Here is a 25703-nt window from a genome sequence, read left to right as displayed (position 1 = left end):
CCTTCATAAACGCCCTGCAGAGAGCGCTCATCGTACGCCTGGATTACGTGAATATTTTAAAGATCAGCGTTTTACTGAAATAAAGTAAAAAAAATACACAAATGTGATTTGATACTCGTTTTGCAGTCATTGCGGACCGGGCTGCGACCATTAGCTGGCAGGTCACGTGGGAAGAAAGCAGATAAATCCGACCGCACGTTTCGAGGAGGGGTGCCACTCAATCATGTAAGGAATAATCTCTACGTTACGTTTGTTCTACCGTGATATCACCAAAGCATTACATGTAATAAAGTTGCCCATGTTAGAATCATCGTGTACCTTATGTTCCTGCATATAGACCGCATACGCATATAACCCGCATACGCATATACCCCGCAAAAATAGCGTTTTGTGTAAAACAAATTCAAATAGCCAGCACCTCCATATATCTCGCATGCATGCATATCTTTAACGTTGTTACCGCAGCTTAATTCCATCATATTAATACGAAGTTTACATTTGTAATACATTCCACTATCAATTGTTAACTTTAAAATTATAACGTGCACAAAGAAAACTAACTAACCAGAAACAAGTGAACTAAAAACAGTAAATAAGTAACAAAAGTAAATATCCAATAAATAAGTAACACATAACTGGTAGATAAATAAGTACAGTTTTAGCACTGGTAGATTGCGCACTGTGCAGATAATAGCGGCACTACGGTAACGCCATTGCCTCTCCCCCAACCTCCCACCTCTCTCTCCCCCCAGCTCTCCCATCGCCGGTAAACAGAGTGCGCCCACTTCAAACATTGTTGTTTCATTTTACAAACATTTCAAATAATTTAAAATGTGATAACATGTGCAATTTTAGTGTGAGTGGTTTATTCAGCAGTGCTTTAGTCAAAGGTAAGTGTTGTGTGATGCCGCCGCCACGAAGCCATTCGGCAGGCGCCCCATCCCCGACCTCGCCACCACCAAGCAACGGAGCCAACCCCTCGCCCCCCTCACCTCACCTCACATGAACACACCCGCACGCATTTCCCCCCATCCATAGAGCTGGAAGGGGAGATCACCTGATTGACTGGTTTTTATCCGAGAAACCCTTATCGGGATTAACTCTCACGGTTTCCGGCGATCAGGGAATTGGACGACCTCCCCCGACGCTACGTTGCGCCGCGGCGCTGCGACCGGCCTTAATATGGTATGGTCGCGGCGTGGGGCATTCGGCCACCGCGGTTGAGGCGCATTCCCCCCCACACACACCCCCACGGGTCGACGAGACAGGCGGAGGAGGGACGGGGCGGCATAGTTTAGCGTGTGCAGGAGCACGGCGCCATGCATGAGAGGAAGATTAATACAGGTAGGAACAATGTTCCACACTGCCCACCAGGAATTATTGGTCTCTCTGTCGTGCATGAATGCGCTGTCCAACCAAGTTCCTACCTGCTCACTCCGAAGGACCGTGTTTGGAATCGGCACCGCAGCACATCCGATTAGCATAACAAAAGCGTCGTGGAGGCGCCGCGGAGCCGCCGTGCGCGTGCAAGGGGGGCGCGAGCCATTGTTTAGAGTTTACGCCGCGCAAGCAGGACATTGATTAGCATATGCGCCGCTCATGAGCGGAGAGCATTCGGGAAGTACGGGACAGAGGATAAAAGGGATCGTGGCAAGGTAGAGGGTTCTCACTTCTCTTCAAGAGGCACACGTTCAAGTCGGCTCCCAGCTCTGCCCTCCGGACGTCCGCGTGACGTGTCCCGACAGGATAGAGGAAAAGCCACAGGACGCCGAATACTTCGACCCGTGAGTAGCAAGGTGACAGGGTATCGTAAGCCGATAAATAGGGAATAGGTCCAGGGGAAGTAGGATAGGCCAGCCTCGCCGATACGTACTGACTCAAACTGATTTAGCATCAATTCGCAGGTAGCAAATAATAAATCATTAATAGCGAAGCGTGGCCTCGTGTGATCTCGTGAGCGGTGTGAACGCGTTTAGTGCTGCGGCTCGCCTCGTGGGAGCGCTGCGCAGAGCGGCGCGAGAGTGGGTGTCGCGTGTGGAGCTGCGTGTGTGTGCGTGCGTTCGCTCCGCGTAGGATATAGGTGCGCGATCACAACGTGAGTGCTCAGTGGTGAGTGAGTGCCGCGGGGGGCTGGGTGCGTGAGTGCGCGTACGTTCGCTACGTGTCGGATACGAGTGCGCATTGGTCACGTGGTTATTCGAAGGGGAGGCGAGTGCCGCACCGGGCTGTAGACGGGCACACGCTCGCAGCGTGCGAGAGCTGTACGTAGCGGTGTAAAGAGGGGGAGTATGGCGTTTGATTGATGATGCTGTGCGCACGTATGCTCGCAGCGTGGGAGCGCGGCGCGAGGCTGTAACAGTAGGGGTGTCGCGTTCGAATGCCGGCGAAACCTTAGCGGGTAATAGGGCGGTGCGGCAACGCAACCAAAATAGGGGATGCGTGAGGGAGAGACCCCGGGGGCCAACGGCCCCCACAGTTGCATAGTGGATATTCCTACCATGAAAACATTAAACGAGTTATGACGTCACACGTGTAACACATTTTTGGGATAGCCCGCACCTCCATATACCCCGCAGGGTCTTGTTTTGTTTGTAAAAAGTGGGATACCCCGCGGGTTATATGTGGGAAAATACGGTAATTGTTCACAGTGATGTGGTATCGCATCGATATAAAGTCCCTCAGGGACGCTTTTTTTTATAGTTGTGCAGACTCGATGGCCTGGTCAGTCTAAATGAACTAAAGTTGTTATACCAACCAGTCGACGGCTCTGCTCACTGGTGTCCGACTATAACTGACTCAGCTGAAGTGAGTGGAGCTGCACACAGCTGGAGACTGTTCAACAGGTCCATGTCTTACCCGCGAGCACGTGCAGTCCGTGTTCACGCTGCACACTCAAAGGGGACTGTGACGTAATTCTTCAGCCAAGGTGAAGTGGTGAATTTACACAGCTGGGTCAGGTTGTAGTGGATCATGAGTCCATTGATTAAACCAGACATGGGCAAAGTACCACCCGCGGAGCGTATACGGCCCGTTGGGCTTTATTATCCGGCCCGCCGAACTTGTCCAAATATTATTATTAAATTAAATGTTACCTTCCTCCTGTAATGCCCCCATTTCCCCATTAGATGGCGCACTTTGTGTAATTCCGTTCTAGACCCCACAGTTGTTTTAACAGTTTTAAGCACAGAAAACACAATTAAAGTTTGAGAAATCATTAATTATACAAACTTTTCAATAATTTCCTTCTTCACTTCGATTTAAATTTTATTTGAAAACTTCTCACCAACATTACCACTCATTACCACTTTCTCCGAAGGCAAGTTTGTAAAAGAATACATGGTAGAGACAGCAGACATCTTGTGTCCAGAGATCAAAAGCAAATTTGAAAAATTCCGTTTATCACGCAGGACTGTCAATTAAACAAAAAGTCTGATTCCTTTGAATTATATTCACTAGCACTGGATGAAAGTACGGACGTAAAATACACTGCTCAGCTCCTCATTTTTATCCGAGGCATTGACGACAGTTTTGCGATAACAGAGGAATTTTTGACCATGGAGTCCCTGAAATGAACAACGCGGGGAGAGAACTTGTATGACCAGGTATCTGCTATCATCGAAAGAATGACGCTACCTTGGAGTAAACTTGTCAATGTCACAACGGATGGATCGCCAAATTTAACTGGAAAAAATGTTGGGCTGCTGAAAAGAATCCAGGATAAAGTGAAAGAGGAAAACCCTGTCCAGAATCTTATTTTCCTTCACTGCATCATCCATCAGGAATCCCTGTGTAAGTCTGTATTGCAGCTTAATAATGTCGTGAATCCAGTCGTAAAACTTGTGAACTTTATACGAGCAAGGGGACTTCAGCACCATCAGTTTATTACGTTCCTTGAGGAAACTGATGCGGATCATCAGGACTTGCTGTACCACTATCGTGTCCGCTGGTTAAGCTTGGGGAAAGTGTTACAACGAGTGTGGGAGCTGAAAGAGGACATCATTGCATTTTTGGAGTTGATGGGGAAATCTGACGAATTCCCCGAGCTAAGCGACAAGAACTGGCTTAGTGACTTTTCGTTTGCTGTGGACATATTTTCACACATGAATGAGCTGAATGTGAAACTGCAGGGGAAAGATCAGTTTGTTCACGACATGTACAAACATGTGAAAGCCTTCAAATCCAAGCTCACTTTGTTCTCCGGACATATTGCGAACAAATCTTTCGCTCATTTCCCCACACTTGCCATACAGGAAGAGGCACCGCGAAACGCAAAAAATACTCGAAAGTAGACGCTCCCCTCACCGCTCAGTGACACTGTAGACTAACTTGTAGCACAAGACGACACCGTGACGATGTTGATGGTGACGATGACTGTGGATGTCAATAACGCGGTATCTTTACAAACTGAGCGCTACTCGTGCCGAGCGTCGTCTCTATCCCGATGCCAAGCGACAAAGCAGAGACCGTTCCTTGAAGTGCTGGCTCCCTTTGTCAAACGCGCCGCTGGAAACGCTCTTCAGCTGGTTGGTGTGCAGACTCAGCCACTGCAGGTTCCCCAGGCGGTCAAACACCCCAGCGGGGATGCTCTTCAGTTGATTTTCGTCCAGATCCAAATGCTTCAGCCGGGTGAGTTTGGCAAACGCGCTACTGGGCAGCTCTGTGAGCTTATTACAGCACAAACCCAGAGCCCAGCTCCCAGGCAGTCAAAATAATTCAAGGAGGCTAGTTATTAGTCGTATTAGACGACGACCTCTTATCCAGTAACCGTTTCCAAAATCGGTCACCTGTTCCCAAACGCTACATTCTGCATTCGCGGCCTAATTCACCGCATTGTAATGTTTTCCCTCGTATCTCAGTGAAGAGGTAAAGGTGCAGCCCTGCAGTTGCTTGCTTGCTCATGCCACTGCTCATGTGGGCGATGTGCCTCCCTTGGCGCCCACTCCTCCGCTATTCCCACTGCTGGGTGCACGACTCTGTCTTTAGTCTTTCTCCACCCAGAGGCATGTTCCGAGATATTTTATCGTATCGTCTCACGTCTCCCGTACCAGAAAACCTTTGTCTCAATTAGCTCTGGCCCCGAGGTAAATAGAGCACGTCCCTGAACTCTTATCTGACCAGACGAGATCCCCCGCTGAGACGGAAGTCTCTTTGACAAGGGAGACTTCGGGGACAAACAAAGGGTGCACAACGCAAGATATTTCTTTGTTAAGCAAGAACACGTGGTTTAGTGTCAAATTATAAAATGGAACTTTGTGTGTGTGTGAGTGCAATATGTCCAACACAAATAATGAAATTCGTAAACGTGACCATTAATTGTCAGCAATTTGCTAATTCATTCAGTCTTCAGCTCCACCACCAGTCGTGCTTGGGAACGCTCTTAAGCTGGTTTGTGCTCAGAGTCAGGTAAATGATCCGATTGAGTTTGTCAAAGACCCCAGCGGGGAGAGAGGTCAGCTGGTTGCTGTTCGACCACAGCTGCCGCAGATTCACCAGGTGGTCAAACACCTCCTCTGGAAGATGCTGCAGCTGGTTGCCACTAAAATCCACCAAGGTCAGATGGGTCAGGCTGTGACTCACCGCAGAGGGTAGTCATGGCTTATGGTGATGCTAGAGATTGCCTCATCAAAGTGACCTCTATTCGATAATTGTTTTTTTACCCTTCTATCTGGCAACAAAACTGACACCTTTTTACAAGGAGTCATGTTTGCATAGACCACAATATCTGCAGCCATAATGCAAACAAAAGACATAACTCTGATAATATATGCACTGTCCTTGAAGTTGATTGGTCCACACCCCAGACAGCTTTCCTTAGAGCCTAGTCTCACATGGGTTGGACCAGATGACGCCAAAAGGCGCACAACTCAAAGACAATGCACCATCAGAGTATGAGAGCTCGGGATAAGCATTTACACCATTCATTACAATGGCATCAGTTAGTTAAAGTGGCCTGCGTTTAATTCCATAGAGATTAATGAGAGCGCAAAGCGGACACCAATCACGTGCATGGAGTTAAGTTAGTGTAATGCATATCTATTCACATCACAGTGGAAACCGACTTCAATCCCTTTCATGGAGATGTGTTTATTTTAATAAAATACATTCGCTTTCATAAGCATGAACTTAATTGCACTTATGTCACTTCCATACATATGTGTTAGTTAACAGGAACTCCACTCAATGTAAATAAATCTTAAGTTACACGAATTCCATTCACTTTCCGAACTATTTTATAAATAAGGATAGGTGCATTCACATTCATTGAGAACTTAGTTGAAGTGACCTTGAAGCACAATTATATAGATATTTGAGCTAAAGCGACTTCTATTCTCTCTTAAGAAATGTTTACTTTATAAAGCCACCACTCTTTCATTAAACGAAGCCCGTTAGAACATTGTTATTGTATTTTGTTTTCCATTATGCCGGTGTATGTGAGGAATTCAACATCATGATTCACGATCGCAGTGACAATAGCAGGTCCTCATAGCCTCGTGTCTCCACCAGTGCCGCCAGACTGTCAAACACCCCGGGCTCGAGCTTCGTGATCTGATTGACGTCCAAATACAGCCTTTGCGTGGTGGTGGGGATTCCCGCAGGCACAGACGCGAGGCTTCTACTCTGGCAATCCACAGTTTTCCCTGAGCACGAACACTGCGAGAGACGGGCGACGGTTTAGAGGCGGCTCACAACGGCCTCCCTTTGCACGCGAGCGGCGTCGCGTGTGGTCCAATATTGAGACGAATCGCCTCTTACTGATGCGCTCCGTAAAATGTTCTCGTTACATATTTTAGAGTGCTTAGCGTGTATGTGTTACGTAGTTTTGGTCATCCAAAACATTTTGATGTGGAATTGTGGTCGTGTTGTGTTCATGTATTTTTATTTTCGTGAATAGTGAAGATACATTTTTTTTTCAAGGACTCCACTGAAAATAGTGGATTTCAAAAGTCTCTCGTCTCGTTAAATGTAGCAATGGGGTATCTATCTCGATATTTAGATGTAAATTCAACATCACCAGCGTGGATATTAATTCACTGCTGGACACTATAGCTGATATATTAAGACGATATTCAATGCATTGTGTAGAATATATGTGAAGCAGTTAAAATGCAGTATTTACTGACAATTGCTGACATCCGTTATGTAAGCAGCATCATTGTTATTTAAGGATTGGCGTTGAAGTAAATCCATTAACCTTGACACGTTATTCTTGAGACTGTCATTAATGGAACGTGTTTAATCTTTATACAAATATCCATGATTGCACATGAAGTGTTATTCTTTTTTAAAAGCTGGTGTTTGTTGTTGTTTACTATTGTGTATTTTAGTTATTTAAATTTTTTTACGCTGATCATTTTCGAATGCTCATATTGGGTGCATTATCACCACCGGTGTGACTCTCAGGGGCGTGACTGCAGCTCCACCGCGAGTCACGCCCCTGGGAACGCTCTTCAGCTGATTGTGGTCCAGTGCCAACAACTGCAGATTTACCAGGCGGTCAAACACTCCCTCGGGTAGGGCCTGCAGCCGATTGCTACCAAGATCCATATTAGTGAGCTGCGTTAGACTGTCAAGGATCCCTGACTCGAGCTTCGTGATCTGATTGTTGTCCAAACGCAGCACTCGCGTGGTGCTGGGGATTCCCGTAGACACAGATGCGCTCCTTGGGACATTCTGTCTACAGGAAAGCCACCCACACAGATTCCTACTTGAAACCGGATTCCCACCACCACCCATCTCAAAAGAATTATCTCATCAAAACGCTATACCACAGAGGCCATGGCATTTATGACCAACACCACCTGGCCGGTGAATTAAGACATGTACATCGGGCCCTCAAGATGAACGGATACTCTGACAGCACTATCCGCCAAGCTGTTTCTCCCACCACACAGAAACAGCCACATGAAACTCCGACCAAAACTATCACGTTACCATACATAGCAGGCGTGACCAAAAAAATCTCCAAAATTCTAAACAAACATAAGATCCAAGTCCGATTCAGTACAGTGCATAACATCCGTGATCTGATTCCATATGTGAAGGATGTCGTTCTGAACTTACAGTATCCTGGAGTCTACAAATTGAGTTGCATTTGTGGTGATTGCTACATTGGAGAAACGAAACGTCATGTTTCTGATCGTGTCCGCGAGCACAAGTTAGATCTGAAACACGGCAGAACTGATTCTTCGGCCGTGGCCGATCATTGCTACAACTCGGTGGGCTCTCATGAAATTGTCTTTTCCGAGACCAAGGTTCTCTGCAAACCTCCTGGCTACCATCAAAGGTTTGTACACGAAGCCATACAAATATATAAACACAGACATAATTTCAACCGTGATGATGGTTACAAACTGAGTAATCATTGGAAAGATGTGATTAACCATACAAAAAAGATTTAACTACACTTATTTGGCCAATCTTATTTGACACAACTATTACAGGTTTACCATGTTCAGTTGTTTTCTCCTTGTCACAGGTTGAGTCACAAACCGTACCTCTCCATAACAAAGGCTCACCCTCTTAAGTACAGTGTGCTGTACTTGGCCCTTCCCCCCTCTCCAACCATTATATAAACGGAGTGGTAGCTCCTGCAATCTCTCATTTACTTGATACAGCTGTCGTGGCTGTGGCGGTTCCACCTGAAGACGGAAGCTTGTGTTGCCTCCGAAACGTCGTGATTTTTATTTTATTTTACTTTTATTAATTTTAATGTTTTACCTACGTGACTTTACCGAAAAAACCTAAGAATATGAATCTTTGCAGTCACGAAAGCTTCAAATCAAGAATTAAGGTCCAGGTTTTACCCGCGAGCACGTGCAGTCCGTGTGCACGCTGCACGCTCATAGGGGACTGTGACGTAATTATTTAGCCGAGGTGAAGTGGTGAATTTACACAGCCGGGCCAGGTTATTGTGGATAATGAGTCCATTGGTTAATCCGTACCTTCGTCTAAGCCCGTCAGTGTCCTCACACACAGACTATTTACAAATCACACTCTACTCTGTGCTGGAGTCTCAGGAAATTTCCGCCAGCTCAGCAGTCCTAGAACTTGCTATCAGCTCCCCGTGTTTTCTCCAGTGTAGCCAACCGCTTTCACTTGGGACATTGACAAACAAATCTTTAAGAGGTGCTAATTGTCGCTACATAGTCTTTCGAATGTCATCATGAAGTCACTAGACGAGTCACCAACCCTTAAACACAGCAAACCGATACCGCACCTACATGGGGAAATGCACATGTGTTGCTGCATCTCTGGAATGTAATGCCTATATATTTAATACTTCGGTATCTGTAATAATAATCATTCGATAAATGTATCGTGTCAAATATTCAGAGACATAGTTTATAGGAGGAATTTTCTTTATTAACAACTTCCACTCTCCACAGTAGCTTAGCCTAGCCTATACACAACACTAGAAGTCTAACACTGACGGTGCTGACTGAGATAGCCAACTACTATCTTTCGAAGCGCAATATCTAGCGGAGACATTTAGCGACGACGGCGACGAGACCACAGCAACGAAAAGACGAGTCCATTCCCAGAACCGGCAGCCACGAGCCCCCGCTCTCGGCTCCTTTTATGCTACTAGCGCGGCCTGGCTCCGCCCTGACCGCGCCTCCCTTCTCGAACCCGCTAGCAGGTTCCAGGGGCCTCAAGATGGGGTCCTCTGTGACCCTTGCCCCAGTTCCTCCGCTCTGCCAGCACACCCGTGCTCACGCTCAACGGTGTGCGTACTGTCTGTCCACCACAGTTGCTGCTACCGTCCACCAGCCAGCGCTATTATACTACACATTTTCTGAACTATTCAGTACAACGTTAGTGTAGTTCCCACACACAGCTTCCACGCGTTACATAGTGCAGAAGAACAGCTTTCAGATGGGCATTGTACATCCAGCTCGAGAGATGCATGCCCCCAGCAAACGTCCGTTGGGAATGCTCTTCAGCTGGTTGTCTCGCAGATTCAGATAAGTGAGCTGGGTCAGTTTGTCAAACACCCATGGAGGGCGACAATTTAGAGGCGGCTCACAACGGCCTCGCCTTGCATACGAGCGACGTCCATGAATAACGTTTTGACGAAACATTTATAGTGTTTAGTGCATTTATAAATCACTTGTAAAAACTGATTGTTTCAGAGTTGTGTGGTTATATCTATTTTCTTCTATATCTAATTACTGTGAATGGTGAGGTTCATACATTTATTAATTTATTTCGCACATCTCCATTTAAGATAGAGATGTGTACTTGAAAAGGTTCTCATCGAGAAACATTTATATATCAATACCCTGATATTAATGTATTCATCAGCTATGATAAATCTACTGCTGGATGAAGGTTTCTGCAAGCAGTAATTCACGACCATGCGATGTATTCATCCACCTCGCACCTGCACACGAGCTGCTGTCATCACTCCATCTCCAGGGTGAACGTACTTCCACGCTCATGTCTTCCCATGGCTGCAACTCCGCTGTTATTATCGACCATGGTCAATGTGCATTGGCCATCGTAGATTATTCCATCATAGAGATGTTTGGGTTAGAGCGCGTAAATATATCAATGTGTCGTTAAAACCCGCCACCACCCGACACAGCCAACTAGTAAGGGTTGTCACGTAAACAGAACATGCCAATTCGTCACTAGCATGTTCTGTTTACGTGACAACCCTTACTAGTTGGCTGTGTCGGGTGTGGCGGGTTTTAACGACACATTTACATATTTACGCGATCTAACCCAAAAACCTCTATTATGGATGATATTGGTCGCGAAAGCCGATGTGTTAGAGTAGATTATTCCATCATTCCTTCTCGTGCCGTGGCATGGCCATGGCAGCTTACTTTATTAACTGTTTGATGTTTGATGTAATTTTGTAAGAGTGTATTACCTGATCCACGCGTTCGTCTATCTCTCAATGTTATTCCAAGCTTGTTATTCGCAGTGCTTCTGTTGTACTTCTGAACCATCTACTATAAGATGTGTTTGACGCGGATCAACATCTCTCGTTGTGGGCACATTGGAATGTTCCGTTGTACTGTGAAGTTAAGATTTACAAAAGCATTGTTTTAGTCTACTTATAGGTGTTGCTAAAACCTCGAATACGTAAACAATTATCCAGCAAATAATACATTGCTACAACTTAAATTATATAATGAATAGCCTTAAGAATGTCAATGTAAACTACGTCATTGTAGGTAATTAAATGATACATAACCAAGCAAAATGTTCATATGCACACATATAGTAAACGAAACACCAACGTTCTGTACAACAAGTGTGTAAAATAAAATAATTGTTGGAGGGATGCAACTTGAAACCGCATCAGATCAGATCGTGATCGAAATGGTAACATGTCCAGGTGAATTCTATTACTTTGAAGTGCGATGGAAAAATATTAAGACTCAATCTCAGCGTTCCATTTTTCCCCGATAACAAATGTCAATCCGCAGATACTGCTCGCCATGACCTATGGATCAGAAATATAATAATATGAATTGACAAAAAGATTCATTGATTTTACCCGACCATAAAAAGTCACCGTGCATGAAACACAAATATTGATTAAAGCACCCTCCCCCCAACCCTTTGATTTCTCCTCCCACCCCACCCCGAGAGGGGTATCCAAGTTAAGGAAGTAGACACCAGGGATGTATAGAGTTTTTTTAAAACATATGGCATAGACATTGTGTCTATACTGGTGTCAATTTCCATACATGCCCTCTGTGTGTACCTGAATCGTTTGTTCATTAAAATATTTTTGGGAAAAAGGCTTTCGACCGTGTTCACGGGGAGTTTGTTCTCAACGCCTCCGGTTTACCAGGCAAGATAACCGACATTAGAAAGAGCCTTTTGCGATGACAATCAATCTCAAGTACAATATGAAAGATAAAAAATGTGAAACGGTTCCATATTGTTTGAGAAAAATATAATTAATTAATTAAAACATGTGTAGAGTGCAGTCACTTTATCGGCTTAGTGCAGGTACAACAGGGATGATGTTCAAGACCTTCAGTTGATTGAGTCAGGTAAGTGAGCTGGGTCAATTTCTCAAACACCCTAACGGGTAAAGCCGTCAGCTGGTTCGCCCTCAGATACAGCTGCTGCAGATTACTCTGGCCGTCAAACAGCCCAGCAGAGAGAGACGCGAGTTCATCACTGCGCAGGAACTTGAAATACTTGCTCTCTGCTGTGTTGAGAAGACTCGAGCGGAGTAAATGTAAATACAACGACAGGGAACACTGGGTACATTTTACTTACACATCAAGCTTCATAATCAACGTTTTTGATAATCAACGTTTGTGGGTTAGATCGCGCTATTTATAAATGTGTCGTAACCCTCCACGACCCGACACGGCCAATCAGCAAAAAAGTATCACGTTGACAAAAGACAAATAGTTCACTGCTTTAGCCCACCGGTGTGTTGAAGCGTGAAACCACAGCATTTACCATTTTTGAGTACGACGTTTCGCTGGTAATTGCATCCAGCATCATCAGGCAATTCGCCAGAATGGTGAGGCTCTGCTCTTGCTCCCGGTCTTAAATAAAGCAGCAGCAGGGTGACGTCATCATTTAACTCATCAGGTGCAACGATTTGAGGCGGAGGGAGGGGCTTGTTTAAAGCATTAGGAAATTAAAATGTAAAGCTCGTTGTCCATCCACTGCGATGAAGTCACCACGTCACCAAGCTGGTTGTCACCACTCAGAGTGGATGAATTATCAAGCTTTAATTGAAAAGACTAAGAGAGAAATGAAATGAAATAAACAGAGCTCGAACTTGACTGGACATTCACAAACAACATCTATAGCGCTGTCTTAAAGTGAAACAAACATACTAGAGGTGAAGTGGTAGTTAATATTGAACGTAATTTACCTGAAACCACCCGAGTAAGAGGCAGGGTACCAACTCTCTCACATTTACAATAAAAACAACAACTTTCCAGATATGGTCGTATTTAAATTACCGTGTAGGCCACCTTATCATTGATCATCACGAGGAGGCAGAGGCTGAGAGAGAGAAGGCTGAGAGCTCCGCGCAGGGCACATTCCCAGGGGTTGTTGTACAGCCAGATGTGAGTGAGGCTCTTGAGGTTGTCAAAGGCGCCCCTGGGAATGCTCTTCAGCTGCCCCGCGTTAATGCGCGATTGCTTTGCACTGCGTTCTGTTAACACCGCAATGCAAGTCACGCGTGCCCAGCTTCACGTGTGCTCGTATCTGCGCTCACTGAGCAAAGCTTTTAATCAAGCAGGTAGGGATGAGATACGACGGACATCGGTGCGGCTTAGGATCGGTCAAATCAGTGATGGTGTTGATGCAGACAGGATCGTCACATTCCTTCTCGCTTAAAACACAGTCCTTTCACGTGTTGTCTCCCCAGTGCTTACGCTTACACACCGTGGCAGGTACTCACTTGAGGCTGAGTCGAGCGAGGGGAGGCGCATTCCAGCTTCAGATATTCAAGACCAATGATATCAATACTCATATCTGCCTTGCGGCTGTCATCTACAATTAACATAGCGCTGCACTAGTTTGAATGTTACTACAAATGTGTGTGGAGACACTGCTTGCCCCGCGTGCAGACAATGCATCCTCTGTGATATAGATGAGAGACTTTTGTAATGTACATCTCAATTCTCAAGGGAGACCTAGTAAATACATTCATTATTTATCCAGTAGATTAACAAATAAATGAACTAAAGATGCAAATATGAAGTAAATTCAAACGATAAATATAAACAGCGTAAATATGTTCAAACGATGCACTCTAAAAAATATTTGGTTAAAACATTTTGGCGGAAATCTTGTGTAAATGTTGGACCACACGCGACGCCGCTCCCGTGCAAGGGGAGGCCGTTGTGAGCCGCCTCTAAACCGTCGCCCGTCCCTCGCAGTGTTCGTGTTCAGGGACACAAGTGGATTGTGATCGCAGAAGCCTCGCGTCTGTGCCTGCGGGAATCCCCACCAATGCGCAGATTCTGCAATTGCAAGTCAATCAGATAACGAAGCTCGAGCCAGGGGTGTTTGACCATCTGACGGCACTGATGAAGACACGATACACCAAGGCTCCTGCTATTGCCACTGTGGTAATGAATCATTGCGTATAATCACCGGAATATCATATTTACCCAAAATATGACGTTACATTGTTTTTTGGACATCGTTTACGTGAACCATTGTGCCTTTAAAAAGAATAATTCTGACAATGTAAACGGAATACATTTTATCTGACATATGTTTATGATTGTAAACAGATATCGCTTCAAATAACAGGAAAGTGTTTTCTTTGAATAACAGATCAATACTTTTTGTTTTTTTCGGTAAAGTCACGAAGGTAGAAATTAAATTAAAATAAATCACGACGTTTCGGACGCAACACGAGCGTCCGTCATCAGGCGAAAAATGGTGACCGCAATGGTGACCATTTATTTTATTTTATTTCTACCCACGTGACTTTACCGATAGTACCAAAGAGTATGGATTCCTGCAGTCACGAAAGCTTCAAAACAGATCATTGTGAATAGGAATAGAGTTTGCTTGAGTTAATACATCTCTGTGAAAACGAGTCAAGGTGAATGTAAGAGGTCTCTGTGTGAGGCATCATTGCGAATGGATGAGGTTGTAATTAATAAGGCAAATATATAGGACAATAATTAAGGAATAATCCACGATGGCCAATGTGCATTGACCACGGTCGACAACGTCCCCCTCGGAGATGGAGTAATGACAGCAGCTCGTGTGCAGGTGCGAAGTGTATTAAAACATTGCATGGTCGTGACGACGGCTTGCAGTGGATTGATCATGCTTCTTGTTGATTACATATCTACGTATTGATAAATATACATGTCATACTAGAAAAGTGAATGCCTATGGTTAATGGTTTCTGCGCAGTGAAGAACTCGCGTCTTTCCCCGCGGGGGTGTTTGACAAACTCACCCAGCTCACTCATCTGGCTTTGGACACCAACCAGCTGAAGAGCGTTCCCAGGGGCGCTTTTTAAAAAAGGAGCCAATTCCAGCACTGCCAGGAACGGTCTCTGCTTTGTCGCTGCGCACCGGGATAGAGACGACGCTCGGCACGAGTGGCGTTCAGTTTGTAAAGTTAGCGCGTTAGTGACATTCACAGTCATCGTCATCATCATCGTCATGGTGCCCTCTTGTGCTCCGAGTTAGTCTGCAGTGTCACTGAGCAGTGAGGTGAGCGTCTGCCTTAGTGCATCAGTGAATATTGCATGGAGTGAATTATTATAGCTGATTTTTAGCGTTTATATAAACTAACGCGTGATGTGATGGCTTGGTGCAGCAACAGCATAACAAAATGACCACAACATCTACACAACGCAACACAACAAAAAACAACGACGTAACAAAACAACCACACAACACCACAACAAAGCACAACAAGAGAAACCACGCGAAACAACAACTACACCAACAGCAGCAACAACGAAAAACTCCCCTCAAACAGGAATTGGCTGCACATTCCATTGTCGTAGCATCCTCCTGAATACAGTCTCGGAACTCAGTCAACCTCCCATGGACAGGCGAATTCCGGAATTAATTCCACTCATCGAAACACCCCAGCAGGGAGACCTGTGAGTTGATCGCTGAGTACAAATCGCATATCAGCAGCCTCTGCCTATTGCTGTAGAGCAGCCTCTACAAGAGAGCGTCGCTCTTCACACGGCAGTGGAGTTCAACACGGGTGCCTAGGTCGCGTTAGCGGCGTCGTGTTCACCTCACATCGCGGCACCTCGCTCCATGCCGTGCCCGCTGTCTGTGCGGTGCAGTACAACGACCCTGACGGTGTTCAGAGCTCGCATTCCCTATGGAATATTTTTACTCGATCAGTAGTGTAGCGGTTAGCGCGCTGTGCTGCGAACCTGGCGATGCAGGTTCGATTCCTAATCACGGTCAACACCAGTGACGATTATCTGAGCCGGTCTTGAACGTCGTCTCTATCTCTGTGCCCAGGAACAAAGCAAAGACCGTTCCTGGCAGCGCTGGCTCCGTTTGTCAAACGCGCCCCTGGGAACGCTCTTCAGCTGGTTGTTGTACAGAAACAGCTGCTGCAGATTCACCAGGCGGGCAAACACCCCAGCGTGGACAGACGTGAGGTCCTCATTGCGCAAGAACTTCAAACACTCTCTCGCTGCCGTTTAAGGACGACTCTAGCAGACTGAATGAAAAACGATTACAATGAGCACTGGTTACTTGTATCAACCCACCAAGCTTGTGAGCGAATTGGTGTTGTACAACAATTATCAAAGTAATCATCCAAAGTCATTTGTCGATCCAAAAGTTCCACAAGGCGTCGGCGAGTCTACAAAGGCGATGACTTCAGGAACACATTCAGACCGAATGATTACAGCACCTGACCTGGCTGGTGAGTCTACGGGAACTTTTCTTGGGTGATAACAAATTAACTGAGATACCCGCAGGCGCAGGAAAGTTGCCGACACTGACTCACTTCGATCTGGCCCTAAACCAGTTGAAGAGCATTGCTTGGAGATTGGTTCACGCTTTCCACCGTGTGCCTTGTCCAGGAGTCTCGAGCCGAATTCGGGCCAAGCGCTCAACACTGGCAGCGCTCAGTGCCTCGGGTCAGTTGTCAATCTCTTCAGCGAGGAGTAACAGATTGAGGTGCAGCCCTGCAATTGCCTGGCTCACGACACTGATGTCGGAAGGGTCTCCACTGGAAGGAGCTCTAGAAATCTCATGTGAAGGGTCTTTAGCCGATTCTTCCACGATGGCCGGACGTCTTGGACGCGGTGGGAGTAGCCACCCTTTGCTCCACGACACGGGATGCACCGATCGACTGTGATGAATCCATTTGTATTTCTGGGTGAACAGAAGCAGGAGGTTTAAAATATATATAAGCTTCATCATCATATCAGCGACCACTGGATTAAAATCCACTTTGCTAACATTTTCTCCACATTATCAGACTGTGGACTCAACCGTCACGAAGATCATCATCTAAAATAAGCATAAACAGCTACACCCTTTTCAACTTCCTCCTAAATACACAGTAGGGTTAACGAATATCATAATCTACCATCATAATCAACATATAGAAGTAAAACACAATAACCATTACTGTGAAGTTCACTCTGCAGTTCAGACAGAATATCGAAACCAGTCCAAAGTTTAGTTTGGAATTAAGCACTCCCAGAAGGCCGTGATGCTGATGAGTTGTGCAAAAACTACTTTTAATAGTTACGTGGAGTGGAAAGACAAATCCGAGGGAGAGGCATTGTCTGGTTATGTAGTTTGTAAGAAAAATGCTGATAATACATTTCAGACGATTGATCGACTTCACGTGATAATCGCTCCATCTCTTGTGTGTGTGTGAGTCACGTGTGGCTGTATGGATCAGCAATGCAGTGAGTGCAGGGCTGGCGCCTCGGCGTCTCTGCGAAGCGTCAGGACCAGTCCCAGGGGTTACTGTGCAGCCAAATGTATTGCAGCTTCGTGAGGCTGTCGAAGGCGCCCTTGGGAACGGTCGTCAGCTGGTGACATTGGTCGGTTGTTTCCTCGTCCATCGATCCACATTATCCACACACACAGTGTACGTAGATAGCATATGCACATGCATGCATGGACATGCAAATAATGTACTCAATACGCACATAAAGAGGGGTGTACCAATATATATATGCACTTACCAACACACGTATGTATGCACAAGTAGTGTGTGCATACTTACATTTTAACGGCAGTGTTATTGACGAAAGTGAGTTGTTCTGTTATATTGAGTGTAAACTGACTAAAACCCAATACACAGACCATATCATGAACGTGTATTTTTCATCGTATTATTCCATTTGTACCAAGTTGATATTCGCTTGAGAATCAGCGTTGGCTCAACCCGCCGGGGTGTTTGAGAATTACCAATTGATCATTAAAATCATGATCTGGCATTGATATGACAATTTCAGGAAACTGGAGGAAACCCCCAACGAATATAACATCTTTCCATTTCGCATTGTCTTAATTTGGAAATAGCCACTCGTGTATTGATGTAGTGACGTTAATGGTGTCACGATGGTGTTAGCGCCAGCTACTGTCACAAGAGTGCTACTGTGTTCGCCTGGAACCTCTCTCTGTCACCAGAGTAAGTACGGCATGCGAGCCCGCCCTAGGGGCCATAGTCCTGGTGACGGCCTGAGAGAGGGCAAGTAGGGACGTGACAGTTTGTGTGAACCCGAGAGGGCACGTGACCGGGACAGGGTAGTGAGGGGGGCCCGAGGGGGGCTTGAGGGACACGTGGTGCTTAGTCGAGATCCTTGGGGCAAGGTCTCGAAGGGGGCGTGGCCGAAGGCGGAGCGAGGCCACGCTCAGGATCATAAAGTGGCAGTCCCGAGAGTGTTCTGGACTCGTCTGTGGGATCAACCCTGGGTGCGACATCTCTTCGGTCTTCGCTCAGCATCGTGGGTCAGACAGCGTGTAAGCTGACTGACCCGTTCGTGTAGTTAACCCGCTACTCACATAGTTAACCGTGTAGTTATCACCTAGATGTTGAAACAGTGTACGATAAGAGTTACCCGGTTGGGAAGTTGTTAAATAAACTTGTTGCCTCCAAAAACAAGTGTGTGCCTCCGTGTTCACCACTACATATATACACACAAAGCAAATGTTCATGAAATATGAGACTTATTCTGGCTGTAGTGAACCCCAATCCAGGGACATGCTGGTGAATTTCCACATCTTGTATTTGTCCTGGAATCTGCTGATGGTCGTTCCCGAGGGGGTGTTTGACCGCCTGGTGAATCTGCAGAAGCTGTTGTTGCATGATAATCAACTGTCGGCTCTCCCTGCCGCAGTGTTTGACAAACTTACTAAGCTTATTGAACTGAGTCTACCTGACAACCTTGTGAATTTACAGAAGCTCTCTTTGTATAAAAAAAATCAATTGATGGCTCTACATCCTGGAGTATTTAACAAACTCGCCAACTAACTATTCTGAGTTTGTCTGAAAACAAATTGACGGCTCTACCCAATGGAATTTTCGACAAACTCACCCAGCTCGTAACACTGGATCTGAATGGCAACCAACTGTCATCCATTCCCGCAGACACGTTCCATCAGCTTGTGAAATTACAGAAGCTGTGGCTCAAAAACAACAAATTGACGGCTCTTCCCGCTGGGTTGTTTGACAAACTGACCCAGGTTAATTCTCTGAGTCTGAACGACAACCAGTTGAAGAGCATGCCCTGGGAAAGTTTGCTGGGCGCAAGCGTCTCTATAGCTGGATGCACAATGCTCATCTTAAACCTCTTTTACTATTCTGTGTTACGCGTGCATGTGTAGAGGCTGTGTGTGTGAGTTTTAAGTGAAAGCCATGCGTCTCTCGAGCTGGATGCACAATGCCCATCTTAAACTTGTTTTACTATTCTGTGTTACGCGTGCATGTGTAGAGGCTGTGTGTGTGAGTTTTAAGTGAAAGCCATGTGAAGCCGCTCTTATTCGACTTATTGAAAGTCCTCAATTACAGCAAAGCCGTTCGCGTTGTTTCACTGTTTTTTAATCGTAATTCACTATCAGACGTACATCCGATCATGTCTCAAGACAAACATATATATAAATACTCAGCTCTGTCACTCTGTGACTGTGATTAACGCGGCACAGATTGGTTGAAGTGTGTCAAGTGACCGCGAGCAAGCAGCCAACCAGAGGTGCGCCCCTCCCAAACATGTACGCCCCCGAGGTGATGTGCGCCCTAATAAGGCGCTGTGGCCAGCTGATCTGCCAGCACGCTCAGGGGCCGACAAGGGTGGGGGCTGAGGGGGAGGGGGACCCCCCCCCCCCCCCACCACTTCCTAAGAGCTACCAAATAATCCTAACAGTTCTTTCACTGATTAATAAGTCAGAACTCTTAGAAGTGAATGTCAATATCACAACTAAAGTTCAAATACATTTTCATTCATTCACATCAAAGTTACATCGCGGGATCGTACAAAAAGGTATGTAGAGTGAAAGTTTTAAGCCGCTCTGATTCGACTTATTGAAAGTCCTCAAGTACAGCAAAGCCGTTCGCGTTGTTTTCTAGTTGTTTCACCGTAATTCACTATCAGCCGTACATCTGATCGTGTCTCAAGACATTAAGTTAATACGTAGTTGAAGGTGAGTAATTTAAGAATTAAATCTGACAAACAATGCACACGGTTCTAATTACATCTTTACTGTCGTTTTATTGGTGCTTAAATCCACTGCTGGATTAAGGCCCACCGCACGTTAAGCGACTGGATCCTAAGTGTTTTCTTGACCAGCTTGTTGGGGGGCGCCGCAGGCTGTGGTTGTTCGAGGGCACCACAGGCTGTGGTTGTTCAGGGGCGCCTATGGCGCCTCTGCACAACCACATTATATTATACAACCTAGTGTATAATATAGGGTACAAGCCCAGGCCGCGATAACACGTGACATGTGCATGCAGGCTGAACAAAGCTGAACAAAGACTGAGGCGCGTAGGCAGCATCTACAAGCATCCAGCAGCATCCCGTCTTGTGTGATGCTTTGCCGAGGCAGCCTACTCACACGAGGTAGTTCTGTTTGCTCAATCGCGTAGTGTCCAATTTGCATTATGAAACACGGGTTATAGAAGAACAGACTGTAAGAATGTAATAATAAAATGAATTCTAGATTTGAAGCTTTCGTGACTGCAAGGAATCATCTTCTTAGGTTTTAAAATGAATGTCCAATTACTGCCACTGGGTGGCAGTGATATCACCACCCTTGGAACTCATGGTCGGATTAACGTAGGGAGATTTCAGAGCTGGAAAGTCGGGCTCTCCCCTCAGATATTAAATCTATGAGAGCGGGTGTTAGCCTTTAAATGTAATTAAGGAAAACAAAACAAGGAGTAGGTTAGGATGTAACACTATATGGAGGCGATGTTTATTCAAAGCATATATTTAAAACATATATAAAATTATGTGCTATGAAGGGCCGTGATCCAAAACATTGCCTGTTATTATATTTTCTTTTAAAGGCCCACAGTGTTGTTGATGAACATGTTGATTTTTGTTGCTGTTGTTTGTGCTTGTACATCACCGTCAGTTGCAGTTTCACAAACAATGTTTTTATGTTGAGAAAGACAGCAGCCCAAGGGAGCCCCCAATCTACACAGCCGCATGTCACTGAACTTTACCCGAGGCTCAATGCAACGACTGGTGCGCCCTCTGGTGGACACAGTGCGGTATCGTACCCATAGTTGAACATGTTACGAGGATGGTGGTGGGAAGGATTCAAATGAGTCATCTCCCCACCTTATATGGCAGTTTTAGTCACGATTTAAATTTAAAATCATGCTACTCTGAGGATCTTAGCCGCGTTTTTGGCATTTACACTGAATTGTAAAGATCATACACGTGGTCTTGTCTGACGTAGCCGATCTGAAGCGATCGGCGATCGTAGATGTAGTATGCTGTTTGTGAAGGAATTTGTATTCGTTTTGTTAAACCAATTATATCGTTATTGGTAATTGTATTTTTTTCCTCAGCAAGTAAATCATTGCAATTGAGACAGAACAAAGCACCACAGTGCAAGGGAGATGGAAAACACGGCCAAAATAATAGTAGACTATTTAATTTAATCGTGACAATTAATCTAATGGCTAGTGGAGTGAATTACTGCATGTTTACCACCCAGCCATCAGCCTGTTACTGGACCACGATGGTTTCGATCAAAAGATCCGGCCATCACCACTTTTGTTGATGAACTCGGGCCTGTCCGAACAAGCACAAATAGAACAGAGAATGCGCGCAGTAATATTCTGTCACTGGATGTGATCGCTGCGAAGCAGACGAGGAGGAGGCTGCAGCGTCTTTGGAAGAAAACTGGTATTGAGACAACTTGCTTACAGAGCCACCTGCAGATCTGCCAACTGACTCATGATTGAGTCTCGCAGATCGTTCTATGCTCTGCACGTCAATGAGTCGGCTCGCAACCCCCGTGCTCTATGACGCATCTGCTGGTTTCCAACCACCCATCAACGAGGCAACCAGGTCTATGTGTAGTGACATATAATTTGTCATGTAGCAGCATAGCGCTGGCTGCTGGCAGGGAAGGGGATCTGCAGCTTACAGCAGCCCTGACGACAGCAGGCCACGTGATATACCAGAGAGGAATCTAGGGGAAATGTCACAGAAGGGTCACACGGGGAACCCGCGGGTAGGTTCTAGAAAGGGGGCGTGGCCGGGGAGGGAGCCAGGCCACACTGACAGTATAAGAGGGGCCCCTGGAGGGGACTTCGGGGCTGTCGTGTTGAGTGGGATCCCGTTGTGCTGCTGCTGGAGTCTTCGCCATTCTTCTCTCATCGTCTCCGTATTCACCGTCTCAGCGTTGCCAGTCAGGCAGTCTACCAACTGTCCTGACTGGGAACTGTAGTCGGCTATATACGGATTATTGGAAGTGTTAACTCGTAAGGCCGTGTTAATAAACAGAGTGCCTCCAACTCTTAGTGTCTCCGAGTCAGTCACTACAGGATTTGCAATGTTCTTCACCAATAAAATAGTGACGATCAAGAGGGCAGTTTCTTACCTGAAGGTAACACATTCTCCCGATCTGCCATCTGCGTTTTGAACAACCTGGCACCGATGCAAAACTCGAGACACTGGCACCAACGCCGGTGGCAGAGGTGTCGATGTTCATCGCACTGCTGCCAAATAACACATCGCCACTCAACTACATCCACACATCGATTCTCAAATCATGTTTGGACATGCTTGCGCCGCTGATTGTCCACCTGTTCCACGGCATTGAAATGACGCTACTAAAGATCACTGATGGCCTCTACAAGATAATGGATGATCCGAGCACCGCAGCGTTGGTTGGCCTCGATCACTCAGCCACCTTCAACACTATCGACAGTCATCGGGCGGCTACAGTCAAGGTTCGGTGCATCGGGTACGGCACTTGGGTGGATAGAGTCATACCTACATGGTCGATTGCAGTTCCTCAAGCAAGGTGACGAATAGTCATTGCATATGTATGTATGTAGAACTTCTTTCGCACCGTACATAGCTAACTGTGTCAAGTTGAAATATTACAGGGATCCATCCTCGGGCCCTTCCTATTTTCAACATACGTCTCTCTAATCGCCGATGTCATCTCATCGGATGATATCGAGTTCCATCAATATGCTGATGATACACAATTGTACACTGCAGTGAAGTGAAAGTGAGATATGGAGATCCTCGGTATCGTCGAAGATTGCACGTAAGTGGTGCACTGTGGTTTGCAAGAAACGAAATGCTGCTTCATTTTGAAAAATTGGTGGTTCTGCTGGTTACCACTCAGCAGTGGCGGCTCCTGCAAAATCTCTCAGGGGGGGCAAATGTCTGGATGATTGATAAGGATAAGGTCCACCCATGCAATGGATAAATTAACAGCTTAAGCATGTAAAGGCAACTTCACTTCTTTAATATTAATGAAAAATAAAGTGACTCTTACAATACATCTTGTTTGTTTCTATACTCACTATTAAAACAAACCACTCAAGTTTATTTTATTAAAGATTCCACTAGGTGGCAACAAATTATATTGTTGGATGAAACGTGCTTACGTATGATGACGTAAGCACGTATGATGACGTAAGCACGTTAGGGCGAGCCCTCCCGGAAGCCATAGAGAATGCATTGCAGCGCCCCCGTTCGAAAACAAACATCTTTGAATGTAAGTCTATGGGGCCACTCGGGGCGATTCTCAGCCGGAGGGAAATCGCCCAAAAAGAGGCGGTACTCCACAGAACGTAGCAGGACGCTGATTGGACTATATCCAGAAGCACAGTGACGGCTAGCGTGACTCTGTGGTTGAATGACATTGGTGGTGCGTCGCCCAATCGCCCTAATGAAGAAACCGCCCCTGCCACTCAGGGTCAGGTGGAAAAAATGTAGGAGAATGAGGTCTGGTGGTCCAGACTCCAGGGAGTGGTGGGGGGGGGTCGATCAGATGGAGGAAGCTGGACCATGGACCAATCCTTCGATAAAGGACTCAAGTTTGGTGCAAGATGACAGCGGCTTTAGCAGGAGACTCAAGGTCTCGTGTTTCCTCCAGTGCCGTCAGACTGTCAAACACCCCGGGCTCGAGCTTCGTGATCTGATTGACTTGCAAAGACAGAGACTGCGCGGTGGTGGGGATTCCCGCAGGCACAGACGCGAGGCTTCTGCGATCACAGTTCACAGCTGTCCCTGGGCACGAACACTGCGAGGGACGGGTGACGGTTTAGAGGCGGATCACAAGGGCCTCCCCTTGCACGCGAGCGGCGTCACGTGTGGTCCAACATTTACACGAGTTAGTTGCCTCTTCCTAAAGATTTCCCTCAAAATGTTTTACCCCAATTACATTTAAAAGTGCTTCGTTGAAACGTACTGTATATACGCCGCTAATACTGATCACTGTATTTGCGTCTATAGTTTACTTACTAGTAAATCGATTGCATCATTGATTAAAGTATTTAAGAGTTCTAGCATGAATTTAGAGATGTACATTTCAATAGGCTCTCACCTACTTCATATAACATTCTTTTCACGTCAATGCGTGTCTATGTAATCATTAAGAACAATCATCGATCCATTTGCAAGCCGATGCCACGACCATACGATGGATGAATTCACCTCGCGCCTGCACACGAGCTGCTGTCATTACTCCATCTCCCTGGTGGACGTCCTTCCAGGCGCGTTCTCTACCTTGGCCGTCACTCCACTATAGTTATAGATCGTGGACAATGTGCATTGGCCATGGCAGATTATTATTCCACAGCCCCCTCTTGCGCTATATCATGACCAAGCCAGCTTACTTTTATCATCGGTTTGATGTCATTTACAAGAGTTTGGTCTGTGATCCACGTGTTCCTCTGCCTTGCAATGTAATTCCAAGCATGCAACTCGCAGTGCTTCTGTGCACACTTCAGTCCACAAACTCGTCCAGGAGAACTGGCCATGCGCCGTCTTCATCATCGTTGCCGAGGTCTGCGTTCATAGTCCGGCTGAACTCCAGGACATTGCACCATTGATCCTTGTTGCCCACTTTGTATTTGCATTGCTCCAGGAACTGATGGAAAGAGGAGAAGAGAGGTCAAATTCTGCCCAGCAGCATGGCCAACATGTACGTGGCTGTGTCAATGTCCAAACTTCGCTGAACTTTGTCCCTAGCCAAGTCGAAGCAACATCTGTAGATCTGCTTGAAGAACACGGGATAATTGCGAAGCGAGCGCAGGTACCCAAACTTTCCCTGCAGCTTTTCTGAGCCTCCAGCTTCGATGGCAACACAAGCATGATTATATTTTCAGGTTCAACGTCAATGTCTTCACATAACTTCTCCATTCCTTCTGGACCAATAACATCATCATTTCCTGTGTATTCACTACACCAGGTTAAACACCTTTTGTTGGTGAAGGAGTCTTCGTTTTCCATAGTACTGCAAGGCTGTACCCTCACAGAGCCGTCTCTCTCAAGTGTGGTTCACACGGATCAACACATCTAGTTGTAGGCAAATTGGAATGTTACGTTTCAATGTGAACTTCAGCTTGACTAAAGCACTGCAATCTGCTCTCGTTTTGTTTAATTTGCAGATACATATTCTTGAGCAAATGACACCTTATAACAAGTTAATTCATACAATTGCAGCGATTTCTACCGAGTCGCAGACATACACTTGAAGCAACACATGTATTTAATACCAACACAGGGCAACTGCCCCTTAACAGAATAACAACCT

General features: G+C 45.9%; 1 protein-coding gene and 1 pseudogene across 1 annotated transcript; both read right to left on the bottom strand.

The window, feature by feature from the left end:
- Window positions 1–319: 319 nt before the first annotated feature.
- LOC144942459 (fibromodulin-like) lies at window positions 320–24209 on the bottom strand (the record flags this gene model as incomplete). The annotated part of the gene is made up of 10 exons (XM_078869326.1): window positions 320–327; window positions 1671–1775; window positions 2153–2225; window positions 2857–2884; window positions 4465–4655; window positions 5374–5570; window positions 6519–6651; window positions 12954–13143; window positions 15975–16054; window positions 24045–24209. Coding segments are annotated over 10 exons (1170 nt in total), but the record flags the coding sequence as incomplete, so codon positions are not given.
- Window positions 24210–24893: 684 nt separating this feature from the next.
- Window positions 24894–25392, bottom strand: LOC144942366 (DCN1-like protein 5 pseudogene; annotated as a pseudogene).
- Window positions 25393–25703: the final 311 nt, after the last annotated feature.

This window comes from Lampetra fluviatilis, chromosome 27, assembly GCF_964198595.1.
Source record: "Lampetra fluviatilis chromosome 27, kcLamFluv1.1, whole genome shotgun sequence".
Taxonomy (NCBI): domain Eukaryota; kingdom Metazoa; phylum Chordata; class Hyperoartia; order Petromyzontiformes; family Petromyzontidae; genus Lampetra; species Lampetra fluviatilis.
Note: the sequence above shows the minus strand (reverse complement) of the source record. Positions and strands in the feature narration are given on the sequence as shown.